The sequence below is a fragment of the Ricinus communis genome, chromosome 6 (assembly GCF_019578655.1).
Source record: "Ricinus communis isolate WT05 ecotype wild-type chromosome 6, ASM1957865v1, whole genome shotgun sequence".
NCBI classification, from domain to species: domain Eukaryota; kingdom Viridiplantae; phylum Streptophyta; class Magnoliopsida; order Malpighiales; family Euphorbiaceae; genus Ricinus; species Ricinus communis.
In genome coordinates, this window is record NC_063261.1 from 13,132,563 (window position 1) to 13,154,962 (window position 22,400).

At 34.4% G+C, this 22,400-nt stretch overlaps 2 protein-coding genes across 4 annotated transcripts; one reads left to right on the plus strand and one right to left on the minus strand.

The window, feature by feature from the left end:
* Positions 1-206: 206 nt before the first annotated feature.
* LOC8271836 (cellulose synthase A catalytic subunit 3 [UDP-forming]) lies at positions 207-7,755 on the minus strand. 3 transcript variants are annotated; one of them, XM_015727214.3, is made up of 15 exons: positions 7,462-7,755; positions 6,447-6,624; positions 5,873-6,068; positions 5,398-5,621; positions 5,196-5,310; positions 4,902-5,106; positions 4,281-4,547; positions 3,792-4,137; positions 3,566-3,703; positions 3,011-3,136; positions 2,715-2,927; positions 2,265-2,529; positions 1,695-1,897; positions 1,251-1,601; positions 207-1,074 (listed from the first exon to the last, which is right to left on the minus strand). In XM_015727214.3, the coding sequence occupies exons 2-15, from the start codon at positions 6,468-6,470 to the stop codon at positions 490-492; spliced, it is 3,258 nt and encodes a 1,085-aa protein (XP_015582700.1). In that variant the 5' UTR covers positions 6,471-6,624; positions 7,462-7,755; the 3' UTR covers positions 207-489. The 3 variants fall into 3 exon arrangements, with proteins under 3 accessions (XP_015582700.1, XP_015582699.1, XP_015582701.1); XM_015727213.3 differs by having other exon boundaries at positions 7,366-7,755; XM_015727215.2 differs by lacking the exon at positions 7,462-7,755 and adding an exon at positions 7,014-7,128.
* Positions 7,756-13,703: 5,948 nt separating this feature from the next.
* On the plus strand, positions 13,704-14,390 carry LOC125370280. The gene has a single exon (XM_048375286.1). The coding sequence runs from the start codon at positions 13,704-13,706 to the stop codon at positions 14,388-14,390; it is 687 nt and encodes a 228-aa protein (XP_048231243.1).
* The last annotated feature ends 8,010 nt before the right edge of the window (positions 14,391-22,400 follow it).

Sequence of the window (22,400 nt, forward strand, 5' to 3'; positions counted from 1 at the left end):
ACAAAATCGTTGGCAATGCAGGATGTGAGGCCCCGGCGACTATCTCCTCATGCTAGTCCTATTTTTTGGCTTAAGCGCCCTTTGTTTGTAGGGCCTTGCTATCTAGTGATTTATCTGCTGTTTGATTAATATTATTAACCTTAGAAAAAAGAAACTTTAATTGCTAAACTATAAAATCTAAAACATATAAAATGAAAGATTAAAAATAAATAAATAAATGCAGCATTTCCTTTCTAATACATAAAAGTTACAAAATTAAATAGAATCTTTGTTTTACAAGTCCACAAGTTCATATCCACAATGTTACAGTGATCACTCATGGAACAACAAATTTAACTTTAAATAACTCACCTACATATATATGTATTCTGCACATTATATAAATACAGACAGAATAACGAAAAGGGTACAAAAATAGGGCACATTTCTTTACGAGGATTGCATGCAAAGGATAGGGGATTGTATTGTAGTGTCTCAAGGTTTCTCTTTTTAGCAGTTGATTCCACATTGCTCAACATCTGGACCAGTTACTCTTGTAGTGAACGGATCAACCCGCACCCACAGCAAAGAGAAAATGGATGCCAGTAGAATAGACCAGACGACCACAATGGTTGGCATCCGGTTCTGACGACCCATCAGTCCTTTGAGGAAAGGATAAAGATGGATAATCACCCAAAACGCAAAGAAAAGTTTGCCAAAGAGAGGACCCCATGACTGGTATCCGCTGTTGATGGCATGAGATATTCCAGCAACAACACCAATGAAGTTTATGATGAGGAGTGTTGTTGGTGGGACTAGAAGTGTTGTCCATTTGAACATGTAAAGTTCAGCAAAGTCGCCGTCCTCATCTGATGCCTTGGAGGTGACCGTGAAGTTTGTGTCAATGCCAGCAAGAACTTTGAGCAGGCCTTGGAAAACAGCAAAGAGATGGGCAGAAACACCACCAATAACCCAAAACTGTTCGTTTCTCCACCACTCATCGATTCCAACACCACTCCATCTCATCTCCAAAATACCAGTTGCGAAAATGGAAAGAAAGAGTGATATAAACCATATACTTGCAAGGTTACTGATCTGCAACCAGAATGTGTCGAGCAAACAAAATTAAGTAAATCCTAGAGATGATGCAAGACAATGTGGATCAACAAATCAGTAATCAGAGACTGCACAGAACTGGGCCATGGAGAATGAAATTCCAATACAAGTAAAGACATACAGGATAAATGGAAGATAACTGGGGTATCACTAACCTGTGGAATAATAAACTTGTCTGTAAGCAGACACACAGCTGGAAGTGTGCAGTACATGAGAAGGGGGATGGCTGTGACTGGATAAATGGTGGTGTTTACATATGCGAACCTCTCAAGCCATTTCAGTCTACCACTATAACCGTACCAAATCGGGCAATGCCGACTGAAAAGAATTTCCACAGAACCTAAAGCCCATCGAAGAACTTGATTCAGACGATCAGAAAGATTGATAGGAGCAGACCCTTTAAAGGCTGGACGCTTAGGCATGCAGTAAATTGACCGCCAACCACGAGCATGCATCTTGAATCCAGTAAGAATATCTTCAGTAACAGAACCATAGATCCATCCAATCTGCAGATCAGGTGATACGTATTAATGCTTTATGAAGAACCCAGCTAGCCCACACACAAGAGAGAGAAAAAGCAAAAAAAAAATAAAACATACCTCACTTCCCCAGTCCGTTTTGTCCTCGTACCCACAGCTGATAACATGAATAGCCTCTTTAAGAAGAGTTTCTGATGTTGCAGACTGGGGAACACCACCATTCTCCATGAGTGTTGAGGCAACAAAAACAGCAGACTGTCCAAACCTTTTCTCCAGGCTCATTTGTGACATCAAAAGTGACTTCTCATCATCAAATCCAGCACCTAATTTGCAATGTTCATGGGAATATCTCAGTCATATAACAAAACTCAGTAATTCATAAACCCAAACTTGAATCAATAGCTTCTGTAAACAAATCCAGATAGGGTGATCACTTCTTTTGTAAACAAGCAGCTAGTCGCCAACAAAACCACATAATAACGACATTATCCAATGTAAGAGTAATACCAAAAACTAGACCAGAATGCCAACCAAATACTAGGTCGTTTCATGGCAGACGCATCAGCTTTTGATGTTATAGATATTATTATCAAAAATGCTATATAGGACGTGAAATTCCACAATCAACTGATATGTTTGACCAATGACACCAAAAAAAGAAAACAGAAAAAGACTAGCCCACAAATGTACCTTCAACTCCCTCTTCTATGTCTTCCAAGCTGAAAATTGGCACAGTGGGATCCACATGCTTCCCAGATTTCTTTTTATCTAAGCCCTTTTTGTTTGATTTTGAATTCTTCTTTCGTGATCCACCACAGAGAGAAGATAGTAACCCAGGTTTCTTGTGCTTGGGTTTGAGAGGAGGTTCATAACCATACAAGGCTGTTCTATTGAAGACACATCCAGTACCCACATAAACAGGGCCTTGTACGCCATCCAAACCCCTCAAGTTTATCTGGAATTTCATAAGGTCATTGCCATTATAATTGATGGTAGCAATTGTAATTCTATGCAGCATTTTCTCGATATTTGTTCAATCAACAAGTCATAGCAGACATTAAAGGAAAAATGCTAAGAAATCATTGAGTGACATTATGTAGGAAAATAATTTGTATCTTCAAAAGTTGATCAACGACTTACATCAAAGAAAACAGTATTGCGGTTGGCATATCGATCATTCCTATCAATACCATCAAACCTCTGGGGAAACTGAACATAACATACTTGTTTCCCAAGGTTTGGATCCATCAGGAAACACATAGCTTCTCTCAAAGCCTTGCTGTTGTTTATGTAGTGATCACAATCAAGATTCAACAGGAAAGGTCCATTAGTAAGGACAGCTGATACCCTGACCTGCAAACATTGCATGCCACCAGAGGTGAGATGGAACTAGACATAAGAGAATACTATTTAGCTTTTAATTTTTACATCCTTACAAGTGCATTCATAGCACCAGCTTTCTTGTGGTGTTGGAACCCTGGACGCTTTTCACGAGAAACATAAACTAGTCGTGGCAGTTCATTACCCTCAGCATCAAGACCTCCATTTTGGCCTAAGAAAACCTGAACAGATGACAGACTTAGTGGCATAATGATAAATTGATAATAGGTCTGGAAGCATACACAAAGGAAACCAACTTCATCGCCACAGTGACTCACAGTCCAAAAATGCAAAACACGAGTGTCATGAAGAGGAAAATGTCGAATAACAGTATCTAATCTTATGCAAAGCCCAGAATGCAGGAAGTCTTATTCACTGAACACCGTTTAGTAAAATCCAAATGCAAATGTCATGATGAAGAAAGAGACTGAAGACTGAATAAGGCAAGAAAAATGCAGAATGACATCTAATCCTGCTCAAAAGCCCAGAATGTTGGAAACCTTAGTACCGAGACACCATTTTGTGAAAATTTTCTCGATTTTTAAATATATGTCATTTGAAGGGTAACGGTTTTCATAAACTAATCAATGTCTTCATAAACAGATTATTACCTGAATCATTCCTGGATGATCTCTGGTGTTGTTTCCTGGCCATGGAGTACCATCTTGCATAATCCATCCTTCTTCAGGAATCTTTTGTGCCTTTGCAACAAGCCCATTGATATGAACTTTAAATTCTTCATATTCTCTCTGCATAAGGAAAGGAAGGAGTAAATAAGACAAATTTAATAACTTCATAAATGCAACAGCCCAATGCACACATGTATCATATTCCTACCTTCATAGCTCTCCGCTCTTTTACAAATGATGTTTGCACTTTATCCTTCAAGTAATCAATCTTCTGTGTAAAGTACCATTCTGGGGCCCGTGGCTCAATGTTATATTTCTTGCAAAAAGGTACCCATTTCCTAGCAAACTCTGAAGTCTCAGACAAAGCTTCAAATGTTAACATTGCGGCACCATCATCAGAGACATAGCAAGAGACCTTGTCAACTGGATAATCAACTGCAAGAATAGATAGCACAGTATTCGCCGTCACAAGAGGAGGTTCCTTTAATGGGTCCACAGTACTGACAAAAATGTCAACAGCAGCTAATTGTGATGGCTCTCCTTCACGATCATATCTGTAATGACATGGGAAAAAGCAATTAGTGCCCTAAATACAACGGGACATGGAAACTCTTAAAACCTGGCCACTTGAAACACATGGAATAGGATTTGATCATAAGCAATGTACACAAGGACATTTACATACAGAGTACAATACCTTAACGAAAGCCTGTCAAGATATGTTTCACGGTTTATGGGAAGCCATTTAGGGAACTGATCCAATATCCAGGATATAGCAAACCAAATCTCACATATCACAGATATTAACCACAAAGCATATGCATTAGTCACAGGGTTTGTGATTCGGTAGTGCAAGAAAATGCAGAGGATAATCAGCCGCAGAACAATGACCATTCTGTAGGGATTAATCCTGGATGATGGAATTGAAACCTTCCTTGAAAGAGGTTGCCGGGCTTCATCATTCCTGCAAAACCAAAGAGTACAAAACTAAGAAATTGCCCCTCTTGAACGCAATCAAAAGATAAACAACAAAGATGAGTGTTATACTGAAGAGAAGTCCAATCCACTAATAGTTGGCTGTAGTTAGCACCTAGCCATTTGTACAAAATCTAATAGACTAACAGTTGAGTGTAGTTAGAACTTAGCCCTTTGTGAATCAAAATCATTGTTAAATTTGATGTTCAAAATAGCAAAATAGATTCTAGGTACCACAAGGATTCAAAGTGTCCCAAATGGTGAACCCATGTAATAAGGTATGCATTGGAAACCATTCTAATGTTTCTACCTTATGACTTTTGTAACACCTGTTGAAACTTACAATAGAGAGTCATCCACAAGTACATCAGTGCTGGCATCAATATCTCCAACACCCCTCTCAGATGGAGCTTGGCCACTACTCATAGGAATAACATTCTTCACAGGATCCTGTTTCATCTTCCATCCATCAACTCTCTCTTTCCATGCAACATTGCCCAATCCTGGCGAGCCAAACTCCCTCACTGGATCGACAACTCTCGGATTAGCTGCAGAACAAAAATGCATCCAAAACCTAGAATCAATATCACATATGACCAAACATGGACATAAGGCATGTTCCATGAGAGAAAATTACGTGAGGCATTGATATCGGCTGCATAAGGCAGGGTATGGATGCGTTTTGCACCACCAACTCCAGGAGATGCCATAGAAACATGTTCAGGTGATGCAGCAGATAGCTCTCCAGAAACCTAAGTGTTAAGAGTAGTTGAATATTAATTTTACTTCAATATCATGCTAGCTGAGAGTAAAATAAAGCCAAATGCTTATTAAGCTACCTCATGTCCATTGGTGAGCAGAGGAATATGATTATGAGAAACCTCTTTATCATACTTTGGAGCTCCGACATCATCCTCCCCTCGTCCATAATTCATCTGCCAGCTTAACATGCGCTCTGCAATCTTCTGTCTCTGGTTTTGAGTTTCTGTAGGATAATTGAAATCCTTGGCCCCATCATCAGCATCACAATCTTCTTCTCTATCACCAAGAATAGCAGGGCTACCTGGACATATCCGAGCAATCAGTTATACAAAAATGCAGAAACTAATATCAGCAAAAAAGTAGGTTAGCTAGACTAAACTATTTTCATTTTTTGATTCACTACAAACAGTTTCTACAGTGCGCACAAGCACTAAAATGACTGTAATACCAAAATAAATGCTACATGCACCTCAAAAACTAAGTTCAGGTCAGTTTCTAATAAGCAGACTCGACAAATATCCATTGACAAAATTACATAACAAACCTACAAACCTTTCTGCCTCTTATATCGGGTTTTGCATTGTGGGCAAGACTGATTTCCATCCTTCCTTTCATATTCATAGCAAGGCCTGCACACTGGAAATGCACAAACATTGCAAGCAACGAATGGATCACCATCCAAAGTTGTGCCAACATTGTCACTGCAGATCTGGCAGACCTGTCTGCCTACGCTCTTTACGGGCTTTGCCTGAGTAACCAATGATTACAGTGCATGTTAGAAACTAAATAGCAATCATGATCCACCTAACATCACAAATTATACTGTCCAAACCAGACTAATTTACCCTAAAAATCACACTAATCATAGAATATGAAAAAGTATGTAATTGCAGAAAAACATTGACATCCAAACTTTTTGTTGGATTCAAAGCCCACTTAGCTGCTGAGGCAGTAAACAAAAAGGAAACCAACACATTCCACCATTTGGGTTGTTCTTAGAAAGTAATTTTTCCTCTCAACTAAACTCATGAACCATTTAGCTTCTTTGAAATTGTACATTTCCTCTTTTAGAAGCAGAAGCAACATAAAGCATTTCAGTATCATGCCTACAGTCTATGTTCCTTACCCCAGTTTCACCTTCAGATTCCATTGACACCCGTCCTCTGCCCAGATACGAACAATGGATAGAAATAGCAGTTCAGGCTCAAAATAATTTATGCATTCCTAAATATGCAAGAAGTTGCAAAACAATGCTGCCTTTTGGTTTGCTTCCACTTCAAAAGGTAACTATTTATACTTCCGATCTGCAAAACAAAGTTAAAATCAGATTCTCTTTGCCTTCAAGCACATTCTATACTCTACAGTCATTGCCTTGTAAGATTGAAAAGAGAGAGACCTAACTAAAAAGTTTAACCTTTGTCATCTGACTAATGTCAGAGGCAAAACAGAGCGATATACTGAGATAAAGTGTGTTATTATATTTTAAAAAGAAGCAAAAGAAAGTTCCAATAATCCAAGAAAAGGAACAATTTTTTAAATGAAAATACTGAATTGAATCAATTATCTTTCCTCGATTTTTCGGTAACTAAACAAAGAGATAGTCAAGTTCGAAAAAACAAGACAGATTATATCAAACCCAAATTCAAGCACCAAAAAATAAACGGCATCTTAAATTCAAGAATCAAAATTCAACCTGCTTTTTCTTTCTCTACATTTTATCGGCTACCAAACAGAAAATACTGAAAAGTGTGAATCTTTTAAGGCTATATCAGCATCTAATATCAAAATTTATAGAATTCAAAGTAATCCAGTTGAATTCCTCAACTTTCTCAGCAACCAAACAAAACTATCCAGTTCGACACCAAGCTAAACTCAACGCATCAAGCACAAAACAAAACGCATTCCTCGATCCCATGAAAACCCAGCTCAATTTTCTCAAAGAAAAGTAATTTGCAAAAATCTGCAACGGATCTAACAAGAAAAAAAAAAACTCCACAAGAAAGAAAACGAAAACCTCAAAAATGAAGAGAAAAAGAGATATTTACACTTGCACAGCTCAAACTAAAGCTTGATTTTACAGTGAGAAGGCAACAAGAAATAAACAGACAGATTTGTTTATCCAAACAATACAATGCAACAACCTAACACCTCTCTCTCTCTCTCTCTGTTCTTGCGTTGTCTCTGTATTTATTTCCTGGTTTCTGTTTTGTGTATTTGTTTATTTAGATTAGACATAATAATAAATAATTAAATAAAGAATGACAGAGAGAAGTGTATAATAGCTGTAAATGAATGTGTATGTGATGTGATGTTGGTCATATTTTTTTATAAGAAATTTGCTTGCGAAATGAAGAAAGCGACACTGCAACTAGCAGCATGAAAATCAGAAGTCCACCGACAGTGTTGGGTTTTTTCTTTTTTCCTCCGAATTATTATTTTTTCAGAGGTAGAAGAAGATAAAGAAATAATTAAAACATTCATAATATTCTTCCCCAATCATTTATTCTTTCTTGTGTCTGTTGCTATAAAATTATTAAACAAGAATATTTGTATTTATTATTTTAAATATAAAATATAAATATCAGATATGTAAAAACAATATATATAGTTTGTACAATATATTAATATAAAAACAAAGGAGAAGAACCACATGGTAAATGCATTGAATGAGGCTGTTATCTATTACTATTAATTAGAAAAAAAATTTAGCCATTTTATTTTTTTCATTTATTTTTTATTGTGGCATCTAATATTTTTTATAAAATTATTTTTTTAATTTTAAAATAAATTTAGTTTTCAATATTATAGTTATTATCAAATCTAGCATTTATTATTTAAATTTTCAATTTTAGTATCAAATTTTAATATTAATTTCAATTTTAACTTCTCATGAAATTATCAACAAAATCTGTTAATATGGTATTAACTCCAGAAACAAAAAAAAAAGAATTGAATCAGTACTTATTATTAAAATATTATCATTTAAATACGTAAAATTAATAAAATTTTTAAAAAAATTAATTTACGTACTTAAATGATAATATTTAGTAATGGAATGAATCAACAACTTTAATATTGATTTGATTTTTTTTGTTATTATTGAAATTCACGCCAAGCTAGCAGATTTGGCAGATAATTTTATTAAATACTAAAATTGGAATTAATGTTAAAGTATGATATTGAAATTAAAAATTAAAAATTTACGTGCTAAATTTAATAATAGTGCAAAGTTCATACTTTTTTTTAGCAATTAAGCCTTTAAAATATTAGAAAAAATTTTATAATGCCAAGAAGTGGGATAAAAAAATATAAACTATATGATATGGCTAAATCAGAATTTAAAATGAATTAAAAGAATATATAATTAAAAAAGTGTTGGATAATCCAATTTATCACTTAAAATTAAAGTTCTTTAGCATTTATTAATTTTAAGTTAATTTGATAATATATTATAGAGTCAATTTGAAAGTTTCAAATAAATTAAAAACTACTTAAAATATTAAAAGTATTTAATTCAAAATTCCTATTAAATATACTCAATTACTGAATTTTTGAAATATTTTGTTAAAAGAATTTTTTTAATCTTAATATATAATTAATTTATTAAATTCTTAACTAGTTAAACCCTTGAACATAACATAGTGATATTAAAAAATAATGATTAATATTTTAAAATAGAAAAGCAATTTGTAAAATTAAGAAATTAACCTATTAAATTCTTAAAAAGAAATCATAAGCCTAGTTTTTTGCATTTAATGGGACATTAATCTTAAATAGATCGTGGAACATTTTCTTTTGGTACAATTAAAGTGTTAGATATTTTATTTTTAGCATGTATATATTAAGACACGTTTAGAATGTTTATTAAATATTAAATAAATATAATTATGAATTTGTATTAATAATTTAAATTTTTTTCAAGTTTTCTATAAATTATTTTTATCAATTTATTTTAAAAAGTTAATTTACATATTCTTCTAAATATAATTTTTAAAGTCAAAAATTAAATATTTATCAAACACGACTCTAATCTAGTTTTAGTATTAAAAAATAATTTTATTTAACAATTTCTCTTTTCTTTTTTTTTCTAACCTATGGGTAATTCAGAAGGTGAGACCTCTAGTTAGTCGATGTGCACTGAGCAGTTAGTGGGGCTAGATTGCGCTTCCGTTTAATCAATCGTATCTTGCCACGTAGTATGAGGACAAATGTTTGTTCAAAGGTAGTAGAAGTGAAGCACAAAGGATGTACTTGAAGCCCTGAACTAAACAATGCGCGTTGTACAAAATGCCATGGGACAAAGGGTCATTTTGGCCCCTCAACTTGTGTGTTTAGGTTAAATAAGTCAAATTGTAACTTTTACAGTAAATACGCTCACAATTTGTCTTAGTGTGTCTCTTTCATCTCTAGCGTTTGCACTAGTTTAATTAATTTAAATTAAATTACAAAATAATTCTTACTGAACCAAATTTACATCATAAACAAACTAAGCTAAAAAAAAATTCTATCACAGAAAATCGATCATAATATATGTGGTGGGTGATTTCGGACGCACACTCAAATGTGTTTAGCGATTACGATACTGTAAGGCTTTTTAACCTAATCAGGAATATGCTAACTTATTGCTAAGACTAACGCGAAGATGGGAGTCACCATTCGAATAATCACTGGGACACTTTTACTAATGAATGACTTTTTTCAGATTCTATAAGGAAGCTTACACTACAAATCCAAAGATGAATTTGGAAGCCAACTTCCTTATTTGTATATATTAGTCTTTACTTTTATTATTTAACAAATCATTCCCTATAAACACAATAGTTCATACACAGGTATACCAAATAGCACATATATTTCACCTAGGTCTAGCCTATTTTATTAACCGTAACCCATATTAAAGTTGTATATTCAACTTACCAATTTTTTTATATATGTAGCCTACTTAGTCTAGCCCAATTACAAGTTATGTCTTTCCAAGCCTTTAATCCTAGATGAATTACATATTATGATAAGGCCCATTTTAATGTAAACCTAATTCTAATATAATTCAATCCTAACTAAAATATGGTAAAGTCCACTGCATCTATTTTAATGTTAGAACTTAAGCTTGATTAATGTTGATTAGTGATAAATCATAAATAGTTATACTTATTGTGTTTAATTCCCTTATATTTTGATTGGATATTGTGCTTAACTGTGGAAATTATGCTTGTTCTGATCTAGGTGGTGAAATATCAAAGATTGAGTGAAATTCAACTTAAAGACATGTTTTAAAGCATCACTTGTCAAAAATCAAGTCTTTTGGAGGAAGAGTAAAAATTTATGCAGAAGATCATTTTAAACAAGGCGTGACCACGCCCTATAATCTATGAGCTGTTGAAATCTGTTGAAGAGAATTTTGAAATAAGTTAAATTCATGGTGGGTCCACTTTTATGTTATTTTCTTTATTTTGGAAGTGTTAGATAAAGGAAACTGTCACCTACAATATTTAGGACTTTATTTGTTTAGATTTCCCTTTATTTTAGCTTTTCTTATGGGATTAAAATTATATAGGAAGTCTGTTTCTTTTTGGATAGGAATTATTTTATTAGGATTTAGGTTTGACTTCCTATATAATTTTACAAAAGGGGACAACTTCTATTTCTTTATTTTTTTTCTTTCTCCTGAGGTTGTGTGCGTTTTCTTCTTCTATTCCCTATAACTCTTATAATTTTTTTACTCCACCATGTGTGGCTAAGCTTTTAATTTCTAATTCAAGAGTGAATAAATTCCAATTACGATTTTGTGAGGCTTTGTGCTTAACATAATTTCTTCTTTAATTCAAGTATTCTTTATTTCTTATTTTTATTATTTATGAATTTTTGATATTGATTGAACTGACGACTCAATTTGATATTAATTTTTCTATTGCTATCCTTGACTTTGTGATCCGTAATTATCATGAACGATTGATACAAGTAGCAAGAAGTTGGCTCATGTGTGTGTGATTGCGGCCTTACCGAATTACATAGCTTGCATGATAGTTTCTAGGGAAATAATAAAACAAGATTAATTGAATTGCAACTATCTCGATTAATTAATATTGGTTTAGTCATTCTCATTATTCTTAATGCTATCATTGAGTTGATATGGAATGCTATCGTGTCCAGTTGATTAATGGTAAGTTTTGATTTGGATGTCAGGTTTGAGTCAATTATATTAGGAGAATTTAGACTTGTTGTGGCTTTTTTGAATAAATGGACTGAGTACTTGAATAGAAAATTTGATATTTTAAGCCTATGATTAGAATTACAATTTGATGGAATTTGCAATATTGAATTGAAAAGTTGGTAAGATTGATTTTTATTTACTTTAATATTCAGCTTCTATTATTTTCTGATTTATTTATAATTTAGTTCAATCATTCAAAACCCCCTATTTTTATTATTTAACTTTGAGAAGCTATTCACATTGGTTCCTTTGGGATTCGATCTGGTTTCACTATTTCTACAAGTTAGTTTAGGAAAATGAGTAAATTATTTTGAAGGGCTTCGACAACCCGTTCAAAATTTGGATTGTTTAATTTATTTATTAATGACTCGTTCTTCTCAGGCTATTGATTTGCCGTATAACCTTAAAATTGAGAAGACAACACGTCGATTAAGAAAGGAGATTAAGCAAAGAAAAATTCATCTCATAGAGGAATTGGAGATAGATTTGGCTATTGGTAACACTCTATTTTTCAAGAAGTTGTAGAAAATATGGCAAACAGAACTCTCAAAAAGCTAGCCACGCCGGATTTGAATCAACAACCTTTATGCATTATATTTTCTAATATTGCAGTTGATTCTAAACTAAAATCTGGCTTAATTCACTTACTCCCTTCTTTTCATGGATATGCAGGTGAAGATCCTCATAAACAATTGAAAGAATTCCATATTGTATGCTCAGTTCAAGGACATCCCACTGATATGTGCCCTACATTGCAACAAGACTTGATGCAAGAGGCTAATGGTTTAAGCGGGTTTACTGGTTAACCTCAAAGGAAGTATGATCCCTATTCCAATCAATATAATCCTGGATGGAGAGATCACCCGAATTTGAGCTATAAAAACCAAGAAGGAAAACAAAAGTATCCTTCCTAGAATTTCATTAAACCACCTCAAGTTTCCTAAAAACCTCAAGCTTCAAATTCAGGTATGTCTCTGGAAGATATTGTTAAAAATCTTGCTAACAGTACTCTTCAACTTCAATAGGAAGCAAGGTCAAGCATTCAGAATTTAGGCAATCAAATTACTTAATTGGCTACATCGGTTAGTAAATTGGAGACTCAAAATTCTAAAAAACTACCTTCATAACCAGAAGTAAATCTAAAAGAGAATGTTAGTGCAATTGCACTAAGAAGTGGAAAGGAGATTTTTTCAAGGTCGATTCCACTTAAGGAAAGTGAACTGAGCAAGGAAAAGGAAGAAGAAGCTTCCTTTAAAGCATCACATGGGGTAAAATTCGATCCTCCTTTATCTCTTTCATCTCACACTCCATTACCTCATTTTCCTATAGCTAAGCCAAAAGAAGATGAGCAAGAAAAGGAGATCTTAGATACATTTAGAAAGATGGAAATAAGTATCACATTATTGGATGTTGTCAAGCAAATTCCTAAATATGCAAAGTTCTTGAAGGAATTATGCATAAACAAAAGGAGGATGAAGGAAAAGGAGAAAGTGGTGGTAAGTTAAAATGTGTCGGCTATCTTGTAAAAGAATATGCAAGAAAAATACAAGGATCCAAGTATGTTTTCATTACCTTGTGTTATAAGTAATAAGAAAATTGAGCATGCCATGTTAGATTTAAGAGCTTCCATTAATGTCATTGTCATTATCTGCTTATCAAGAATTGAAACTAAATGACTTGCAAAACACTAGTGTAGTGATTCAATTAGCTGATCGTTCTTATATTCATTCCCTTAGAGTTGTTGAAGATGTTTTGCTGCAGGTTAATGAGCTCATATTTCCTGTTGACTTTTACATTTTGGAAATGGATGATAATTTCTCATCAAAATCAGTTTCAATTTTGTTAGGACGACCATTCATGAAAACAACTAAGACAAAGATTGATGTAGATGAGGATACTCTCTCCATAGAGTTTGATGGAGAGATTGTTAAATTTAATATTTTTGATGCAATGAAATATCCTAATAATATACATTCTCTTTCTCATATTAATGTGATTAATTCAATTATACAGGATGTATTTGCAAAAGAAAATGTTAGTAATGAGCAAGAATTAGAAGCATAATCTAATTTAGAAAGAATTGATTATGAGATTAGTGTACAAGAATTATTTTCAGCAACATTATCTGAACTAATAAATTTCAATGCTGAAATTTCTAATACTAATAACAAGATGTTACCTCCAATTGTGCAAGCACCAAAATTGGAGCTAAAAGCTTTATCGGATCACCTAAAATACTTGTATTTAGGTGATGGTGAAACATTGCATGTCCTCATCTCAAAAGGACTAACAATGAATCCAGGAAGAAAGGATTGGACCCTTCATTTAGATGACGCTCTTTGGGCTTACCGCACGGCTTGGAAAACTCCTATAGGAATGTCCTCTTATCAGTTAGTTTTTGGTAAAGCATGTCACTTACTAGTAGAAATTGAGCATAAAGCCTATTGGGCAGTTCGACGGTGCAATATGGACATAGATAAAGCTGGGATGTCAAGGCTACTGCAATTGCAAGAATTGGAGGAGTTGCAATTGGATGCTTATGAGAATTCGAGAATTTACAAAGAAAAGTCCAAGTTATTCCATGATAACATACTTATTAGGAAACAATTTGAGATTGGTCAAAAAGTATTGTTATATAATTCTCGATTGAAGCTTATGCTTGGTAAGTTTCGTTCTCGATGGATCGGTCCATTTGTTGTTACTAATGTGTTTTCCTATGATGCAGTGGAAATTAAAAGCTTGGATTCAGATAAAATTTTTAAAGTGAATGGTCATAGATTGAAGATCTTCCACGATGGTGAAATTGCTTCATGTCTCATTAGTCTTCCTTTGGATCACCCTACTTATTTTAATGACTAAAATGTTTCATCATTCCGTCGAGCAAAACAACGTTAAATAATTGCGCTATTGGGAGGCGACCCAAATGCTTTCTTTATTTTTATTTATACTTCTTATTTTCTTTCATTTCTTTTATTTTGCTTTTAGTTTTTAGTTTCTTTTAATGAGGAAGTTCAATTTTTTGGCAGGAGATTAATTTTGATAAGGCGTCACCACGCCTTTTACAGCTCTCCGAAATGCATCAACCTAAATTTTTTTTCAGAAGATCGTTTTTGATAAGTCGTGACCACACGCCTTATCTCAAACCACCTTCTGATTTTGTTTTGAGCAATAATCCTTAAAAATTTGACTTCTTTACTTTATTTTCTTTAGGATATTTTATTTATGATAAAAAAATAAAAAAATATTTTTTTTATTTTCTACTTTTTTCCCATTACCCTTTTTTTCTAATATTTTCTTTTATTTTTTTCATGCCTCTGATGATTCAATTGGACCAGATTTTGAAGCTCGTTTGGAAAAGGTGGAACATAAAATTTCAAAAATGGAGAAAAATTTGGACGCCTTGATAAAACACTAGGGGGTTCTACCTCCTTGCCCACCATCACCATAGATTACTCAGCCCGAGTTGCTCACAATCAGGGGAGTTTCATATTTCTTTTCATTTCTTTTGTGAGCCATTTTCTTTTTGATACATTGAGGATAATGTATAGTTTAGGTGTGGGGGAGGAATTTGTTAATTACATGATTTTCTTTTCTTTTAAAAATTGTATTTTTTTATGCTTAGAATTAGGTGTGCTTTAATTTATATGTCCTAATTTTTCTTTTGCAACCTTGAGTTCTTTTTTTTGATTACCTTGAATACCATGTAAGTTAAGGATATATTTTTTTATTTGAGTTTTAATGTATGAAAGGGATAAGCATGATTAGTGTTTCTTTAAAATTATTTGATGGTATCTCATTGGTCTGTTGATTGAAAAATGCACAAAACTTGATGCAAATTTGAACATTCAAGTGAGCTTTTGAGCCTAAGAGCAATTCATTATATTGTGCTCTAATTATTTTTGTTGAGTGTTATCAAACTTAGTGTGTTTATTCTATAACTTGCTTCTGAATGCATATTGAGACCATATTTTTTAATTGATGCTTTAATATGACAAGGGCAATTAGGATTAACCAATTCTTAGATTCTTAAAACACCTACCTGATTTTCCTTTTAGTTAGCCATTTTGAGCCTATTTTCCATTTTTTTCTTATTTTTATTACATATTTTTTAGCCCAAGACCTTTCGTTTATTACCCTATTTTTCTACCCTTGTCAAGACAAGAGGAAAAGTGTTGCATGGTATAAAAAGAAACAGAAAAATACAAAAAAAGGGTGATGGAAAGAAATAAAAAGAAAATAAAAAAAGTTTAAAAAAAAGGGTTGATATTTATTCATTTCATGAAAGAGGATAATTGGAGAAGTGTTTATCAAATATGTTGAATTGAATTGTTACATGTTATTTCTCCAAAGTTTTTAGTGCTAATATAAGATATGGGGATAAATTTCAAAGTTTTTATAGTGTTTTTTGTGGTCATGTGGCATAATTATCATGCAAGTAAATAACTTTTTGTCTTGACTATGAAACCCTTTCTATTTTTTTTCTTTTATCATATACCCTTTCCTAAGCCTCATTACAACCCTTGTGAAGTTTTTTTTATTTTTGCATCTAATACATGTGTAGTGGTGGAGGCTTGATTCATTAGCAAGCTTATGGTAAAAACATGCTATGTTTTAATTCTGAGAGCAAATGCACCCTAAACACTTTAAGAGTATTGAGTGAAACCATGTTAGGGTATTAAATCTTATTGTATTTGATTTTGATGGATTAGTGAGATACTTGTTTTTTTTTGTTACAAAATTTATCCTATGAGTGATATTCTCTTGATTGTCATTATGATTCAACTCATTAATATATGTTTAACTTATTTGTATTTGTAGATATTGAAAGAGATGAAAAGGAGGTAAAGATGAGAATTAGTATGTTGAGTTGAGGTATGCTTGAGGATAAGCATGGATTAGGTGTAAGGAAATTTGATAGATCATAAATAGTTATAGGGGTAAGTGGACGACTCGCAATGTTAAATCGATACTCAGCAACGTCGAATTGACACACTGATACTTCAGCTATCGATCTTGCGGATCTAGGAAATGGACACCAATTCAGACGATGGGATGGGGGATTTGGGAGAGAACCCCAGCTTTTGACCTTCTTTGTTATTGATTACAGTTTCCTCTTTCATTATTGCTTGTAGAGCTCTTATAGACTTTTGACTTTTTTAAAATATACAAAATCATGATTTTAGTTTTTGAATTACTTTGACTTTGCTTATTTTCTTTTATTATTGTATTTGTATGATCTTATGTGCATCGAAAAATAAATGAGCACCTAAAAAATTTCTGAAACTGGCAAAAAATTGCACTAGGAGGCCATACAGTCAATCGATTTTGTACTCAGCCGATTCGGCTCTACATACAGTCAATCGGCTGTGCATAGTGTCGATCGGCTCTGCAGTTGTAGAGTCCAAATTAGACACTGATTTGAGACCTATATATATCCATGAGCCCCCTCACTTCCTCACATGTGATTTCACACTTCAAAAAGTAAAAAACATATATCAAATGAGTGCCAAAAGCTTACAAACTCTCTTGAAAACCCTAACAGGTGATGATTGGATTAAACTGGGGAAATTTCATCTTTCAAGGCCATGCAACATACCAAACTTGATTATGGGTTTCTCCATTCTGCTCTCAACTTTTGGTGCCAAGGGACCATGTCTTTAGATTCAATAGGAAAGAGTTGTGCTTCATGGTTGAATAATTCTCCGCTATTATTGGTGTCTCTATGGATTCTACGCATCACATTGCTCTACAAAAAATGAATGAGCATTTTGTTGAAAAGCTAGTGGAATTGTTCGATATGACCTAACTGAGGTACTTTCCCATTCTGTTTGTGAGTACATTACCCTTACTTTGTTGATTTCTTATTATGAGAAGAAGGAAAAGAGTACGCCTTCTTGGATTTGGATGTTGGCCTTTTGCCTTTAATTTCTGTTGATTTCTCCTCAGGGAAAGGGAAAGGTCATAATTAATGGTATTATCGACTAGGTAAAACATGGAATATATCTAATTCCAGTCATCTTGGCTAAGACCATCATTGGGTTGGACATGTACAAAATCCATCAACCGTTTGCTGGTAGCCTCATTCTCTTATAGGTACACAGCCAAATCTCTTTTCTTTTACGATTTTTATTTTTTGCATTAATTTTTGCCTAAGCCGCTCTTTCAGATTTTCAACTTAGCAGGCTTTTATCTTAACTTTTGCCTAAGCCGCCTTCTCGGGTTTCAACTTAGCTTCTCTTTTTTTTCCTTTTCTTCTATCTCTTTTTGCAGATTTTAGTGCGGGAGAAACTTCAGATACTGACCATCCCGAGGAATATTAATAGGTACGAGCTGAAGCATACGCAAACTCAATCTATTGTTACCACATGGGGTCATGACGACTAAATTTCCTGGATGAAAGGCATTCCGAACACACTCATTTGCTCGACTTGCCCTTGGTGGAGAATCAAACATGTCACACATGGTGTATAATGATTGCATACCCTTACTTGGACTATGGGCATCCACCTTTTATACGCTTTCGAGACTTTACTACCAGTACGACCAGAAGCAAAGAATCTTGGAATTCCCACCTGAACTCGAAGGCTTCCCACTCAGACAAGACTTCCTGGATAAGATCGAGAGACTGTGGCCCCGTCGAGACTTAGAGTGAAACCTCAACTTCGAGGGTGATCTAACCACTGATGACAACTTCAAGGATTGGATTCAACTTTAAATTTCTTCTTCTCCTGATTTCGCTTGATTTAAAAGGACTCGAGAACTACCTGCTCTACTCTAGGGATGCAGATGCGAAGAGGATAAGAAGATAGAAGATATGCTCCTTTTAGATCTCATTTATTTTGCTTACAACTTTTGGCTTTGTTTTTCTTTTAATTAGTGTGTGGAATGGTAAACATACATACATATGTTGGATAAAAATTCTAAATACTTTATTCAATTAATAAAATCCCATATGGGTACATTTTAATTTTTCAAGATATAACTCATGTTATCAGCCAATCTTTTTAAATTTTCTAGCTGATTATTTTCTCTTTTTTGCCTTGACTTTTGTCTGACTAGCCTTTTTAGCTTTCCGATTAGCAAGCTATTTTTTCTATTATTTAATTTAATACATAGTATTTCTTGAGACGATCTATGTTGATTGGTTCAGTGAACTCATTCTCCTTGAGGTTTGAGATCTTAGCAGCACCTTTGGGTAGGATCTTCTTTACCAAGTATGTGCCTTCCCAATTTGGCATGAACTTCCCTCTTTGGTCGAATGCAATAGGCCTTGTATGCTTCAATACTAGATCAGCAACTCTATTACTTTTATTGAATGCTCTAGCTATCCTTTTCTGATATAACTACATGTGGTATAGGGCTTTCATTTTTTTCTCCTCAACTAGAGCCAATTACTGGTATCTTTGCTTGATCCATTAGTATTTCGGCCTTTAATATAACTCTCAAAGACTTCAATTCCAACTCAACTGGCAAAACGACTTCAGTCTTGTAAACCATAGAGTACGATATTTGTCCAGTCGATGTTCGCTCAGTTGTCTGATATCTCCAAAGTACAAAGAGTAATTGAACTACTAGTCTTTATGATTCCACATCATCTTCAAAAGTATTTTTTTAAGTTCTTGTTGGTTGCCTCTACCTTTTACTTTCGCCTGAGGTCTATACATAGAAGACATGTGATGCTCGATCTTGTATTTCACTAACAGGTTCACTGTCTCACTTATACTGCATCCCATTATCTGTCACGACATGATATGGATTCCTGTATCTGCAGATTAGATTCCTTTCTATAAATCTGGCCATTTTCCTTGCCTCCAGGTTAGTGAATGACTCAGTTTTGACCCATTTTAAGAAGTATTCAATTGCTACGACTATAAACCTATGACTATTCGAGGGAGGTTTTATTTGTCTAATAATGTCAATCCCCAAAGCTGCAAAGGGCCGAAGGAACATTAAGTTGTGTAGCTCAGTTGGAGGTACGTGACTCAAGTCACTGTACAACTAGCATTCACGGCATTTTCTCACCAATGCTATACAATCCTTTTCCATTGTTAACTAGTAAAAACATTATCGTATGATCTTCTTGGTTTATGCCATTCATATATGGCTCACATACTCTTTTGTGCATTTTCTCCATCACCACTGGAGCTTACGCTTTAGTCACACATCAAGGTTGTACACCTGAGACTATTCTTTTATACAAGACTCCCTAATGGTTGATGTAATTCCTAGTTTGAACCTCCAATGCGTATCTTTCTCTAGTAGTCACTTCTTCTAGATATTCCTTGTTTTCTATGAATCCCTTCATATTATAGAACATGGCTTCTCTTCCGGTCCCATTTAAACTTGCAGTATTTAATCCCATTAATAACAAGACATACTTAATTTCATAAGCACCAAAGATTTCATTAAAAGCTGTGAGGAATTGATCCACATAGATGATAGGGTAGCCAATGCATCCCCCATCTTGATTCTCATCTCGAGGCAAGTGTACAAAGGAACACTTGGAGAAATTGCACATTAAACTCCTGAGATAGTTGACATATGGCTTTAACCTCTCTTCTTTACCTTCCATTCCTCGAGGGCTTATTGGATTACTAGCATGGTGTCCCTATAGAACATCAATTGCTTAGCTCCTGCTACCACGGTTACTTCTAATCCAAATAAATATGCTTCCTATTCTGCCATATTATTGGTCACTTTCAAGTCCAATTTCTTCGCCATTGGCAGCATCTTTCCTTCTAGGTTGATTAGAACTACTCCCAAGCGTGCACCTCTTGCATTTACAGCCCCATCAAAGTACATCTTCCACTCCTAGATCTCGATTGTCCCCAAATTTTCATCAAAAATTTCTAGATCCCAAAGGTCATCTCCTTTAATCGCATTTTGTGCTTAGAACTCAGTTACGACCCTACCTTTGACCACCTTCTTGGTGATATACTCAATGTCAAATTTTGTTAGGCGTACTAACCATCTAGCCAGGCTTTCCTGTAAGAGATGGAGCTTTAAACAGGTACTTCAGATCATTTATTTTTGAGATTTCCTGCACCTTATAAGACTAAAACTAGTGCCTCAAATTTTTTATAGCCTATATCATGGCTAGGCATGTCTTTTCCTTATAGCAACTTCTTACTATAGTAATAGACCGTATGCTCCGCATCATTGGATCTGTATTGTGCTACAATTGCCCCTATGGCTTCCTCTTCTAAGGCTAAGTATAGGATCATCGGCTTACCATCTTTGGCAGCTTGAGTATCGACAACTTCATCCGGTATTCTTTTGTCACGACTCGATCTATGGGCCCGTGACCGGCACTAGGGAATGGGTAGGCGTAAGGCCACCGAATCCCGTAGTAAGCCTGACACTGACTAACTCAATTAAATCTCATCTAATATTACTGATGCCACAATTTATCTTAACTGTTAAATTTCACATATTTAATTCGGTCTGCCAGAAGAATTAGGTGAGACCTGAAACTAAATAAAATTACAACTAATAAGTCTATTATTTCTACTGTGGAGAATTTAAGATTTTACAATTTAACATATCAAATCAATTACATCACCTGATGATGAAGGAGTCAGGTTGCTAGATAAGAGCTGCGGGAAGACTAACAATCATGGATCTGAAAAACAGTAAAATTGAGACTGTCAGTCTTGAGAGTGAGTTAAAATCATATATCCAAAAATATTTACAACACTTCCATAACACATTTATTTAATTTGAAATAAATAATAAGTCATGCAAAAATAAACGTGCCATGTCATGCTTATATAAAATAATTTTCACGCATTACGGGACGGAGTACCTCAATAAAATCCTAATCCCAACACTGAACATCCTAACTCTCTCTCATTCTAACAAAACTGACGCCCAGAGAGCGAGGTTCGACCAGGGTCCTTAAATCCAGTTCAGACACTTAATTATCACTAACACTCTTAGCCTTTCGGTTCTCTTACTCCAATAAGACTGCCGCCCAGAGAGCGAAGCTCGACTAGGATCCTTAACTCCAGTCTGGTCACTTAAGTGTCCAAATAAACCGGCGCTCAGAGAGCAATGCTCGACCAGGGACCTTTACTCCAGCACACTCACTCTACTCAGCCTAGAGAGCAATGCTCGACCACGACAAGTCCTAAGCTTACATTTTTAAATTTACCAATTTACCCTTTTTTCATAACTCTTGGATTTATACCGGTGCACTCATCAAAATAGTGGGTTCTACTGTCGTCTCATCCCGAGTCAACACAAAATTGGTAGAATCATAATGCGAAAAAATGAAACATATATAAACAGTATATAACTAAATAATCAAAATATTAATCATTTAATCAGAAATATCGTGTAAAATATTAGCATGACACACGTAAGCAGATATATGACTTTAACTTACAGCTTTGATGACCTCCTAGCTCTACTCCGATGCCTTGGGTGGAGCGAGCCGAACTGACAGATTATCTAATCACGGAAAATAATTAATCAATAACGCTGAAACAGTTGACAATTAACCCTAGGTCTAGATTCCTAGGACTGACTGTCTAAAGTCTCGACTCGTAAGAATTCTACCAAAAATTCGGCAGAACCTCCCCTAAAATACGGACATTTACCCCACCATAAGACGGGTCTAGGACCTGCCAGAAAACACTTCGAATAATCAACATTTCATTTTAACGGTAGTCGGGTCCCCAAGACTTTATTATTTTTCCGACTCCGCCACACATCATAAAACACGACCCAAGGCAGGTAGTCCGACAAATAATTATTTTGACTCATAATATTTTATAATATTCAACACAATTCAATAAACATATAATTTACTAAAGAATTCTAAAACCAACGAGCCAGAGAAAATTACCGAGACGCTTAATCGCTCGG

Excerpts from the sequence above, each read along its gene's own strand:
- LOC8271836 (XM_015727214.3), bottom strand. The coding sequence starts at position 6,470 with ATGGAATCTGAAGGTGAAACTGGG. Across the intron at positions 5,311-5,397 it reads TGCTCACCAATGGACATGAG|GTTTCTGGAGAGCTATCTGC; the intron begins GTAGCTTAATAA and ends CTTAACACTTAG. Across the intron at positions 3,704-3,791 it reads AAGAGCGGAGAGCTATGAAG|AGAGAATATGAAGAATTTAA; the intron begins GTAGGAATATGA and ends TTCCTTATGCAG.
- LOC125370280 (XM_048375286.1), top strand. The coding sequence starts at position 13,704 with ATGTTACCTCCAATTGTGCAAGCACCAAAATTGGAGCTAAAAGCTTTA.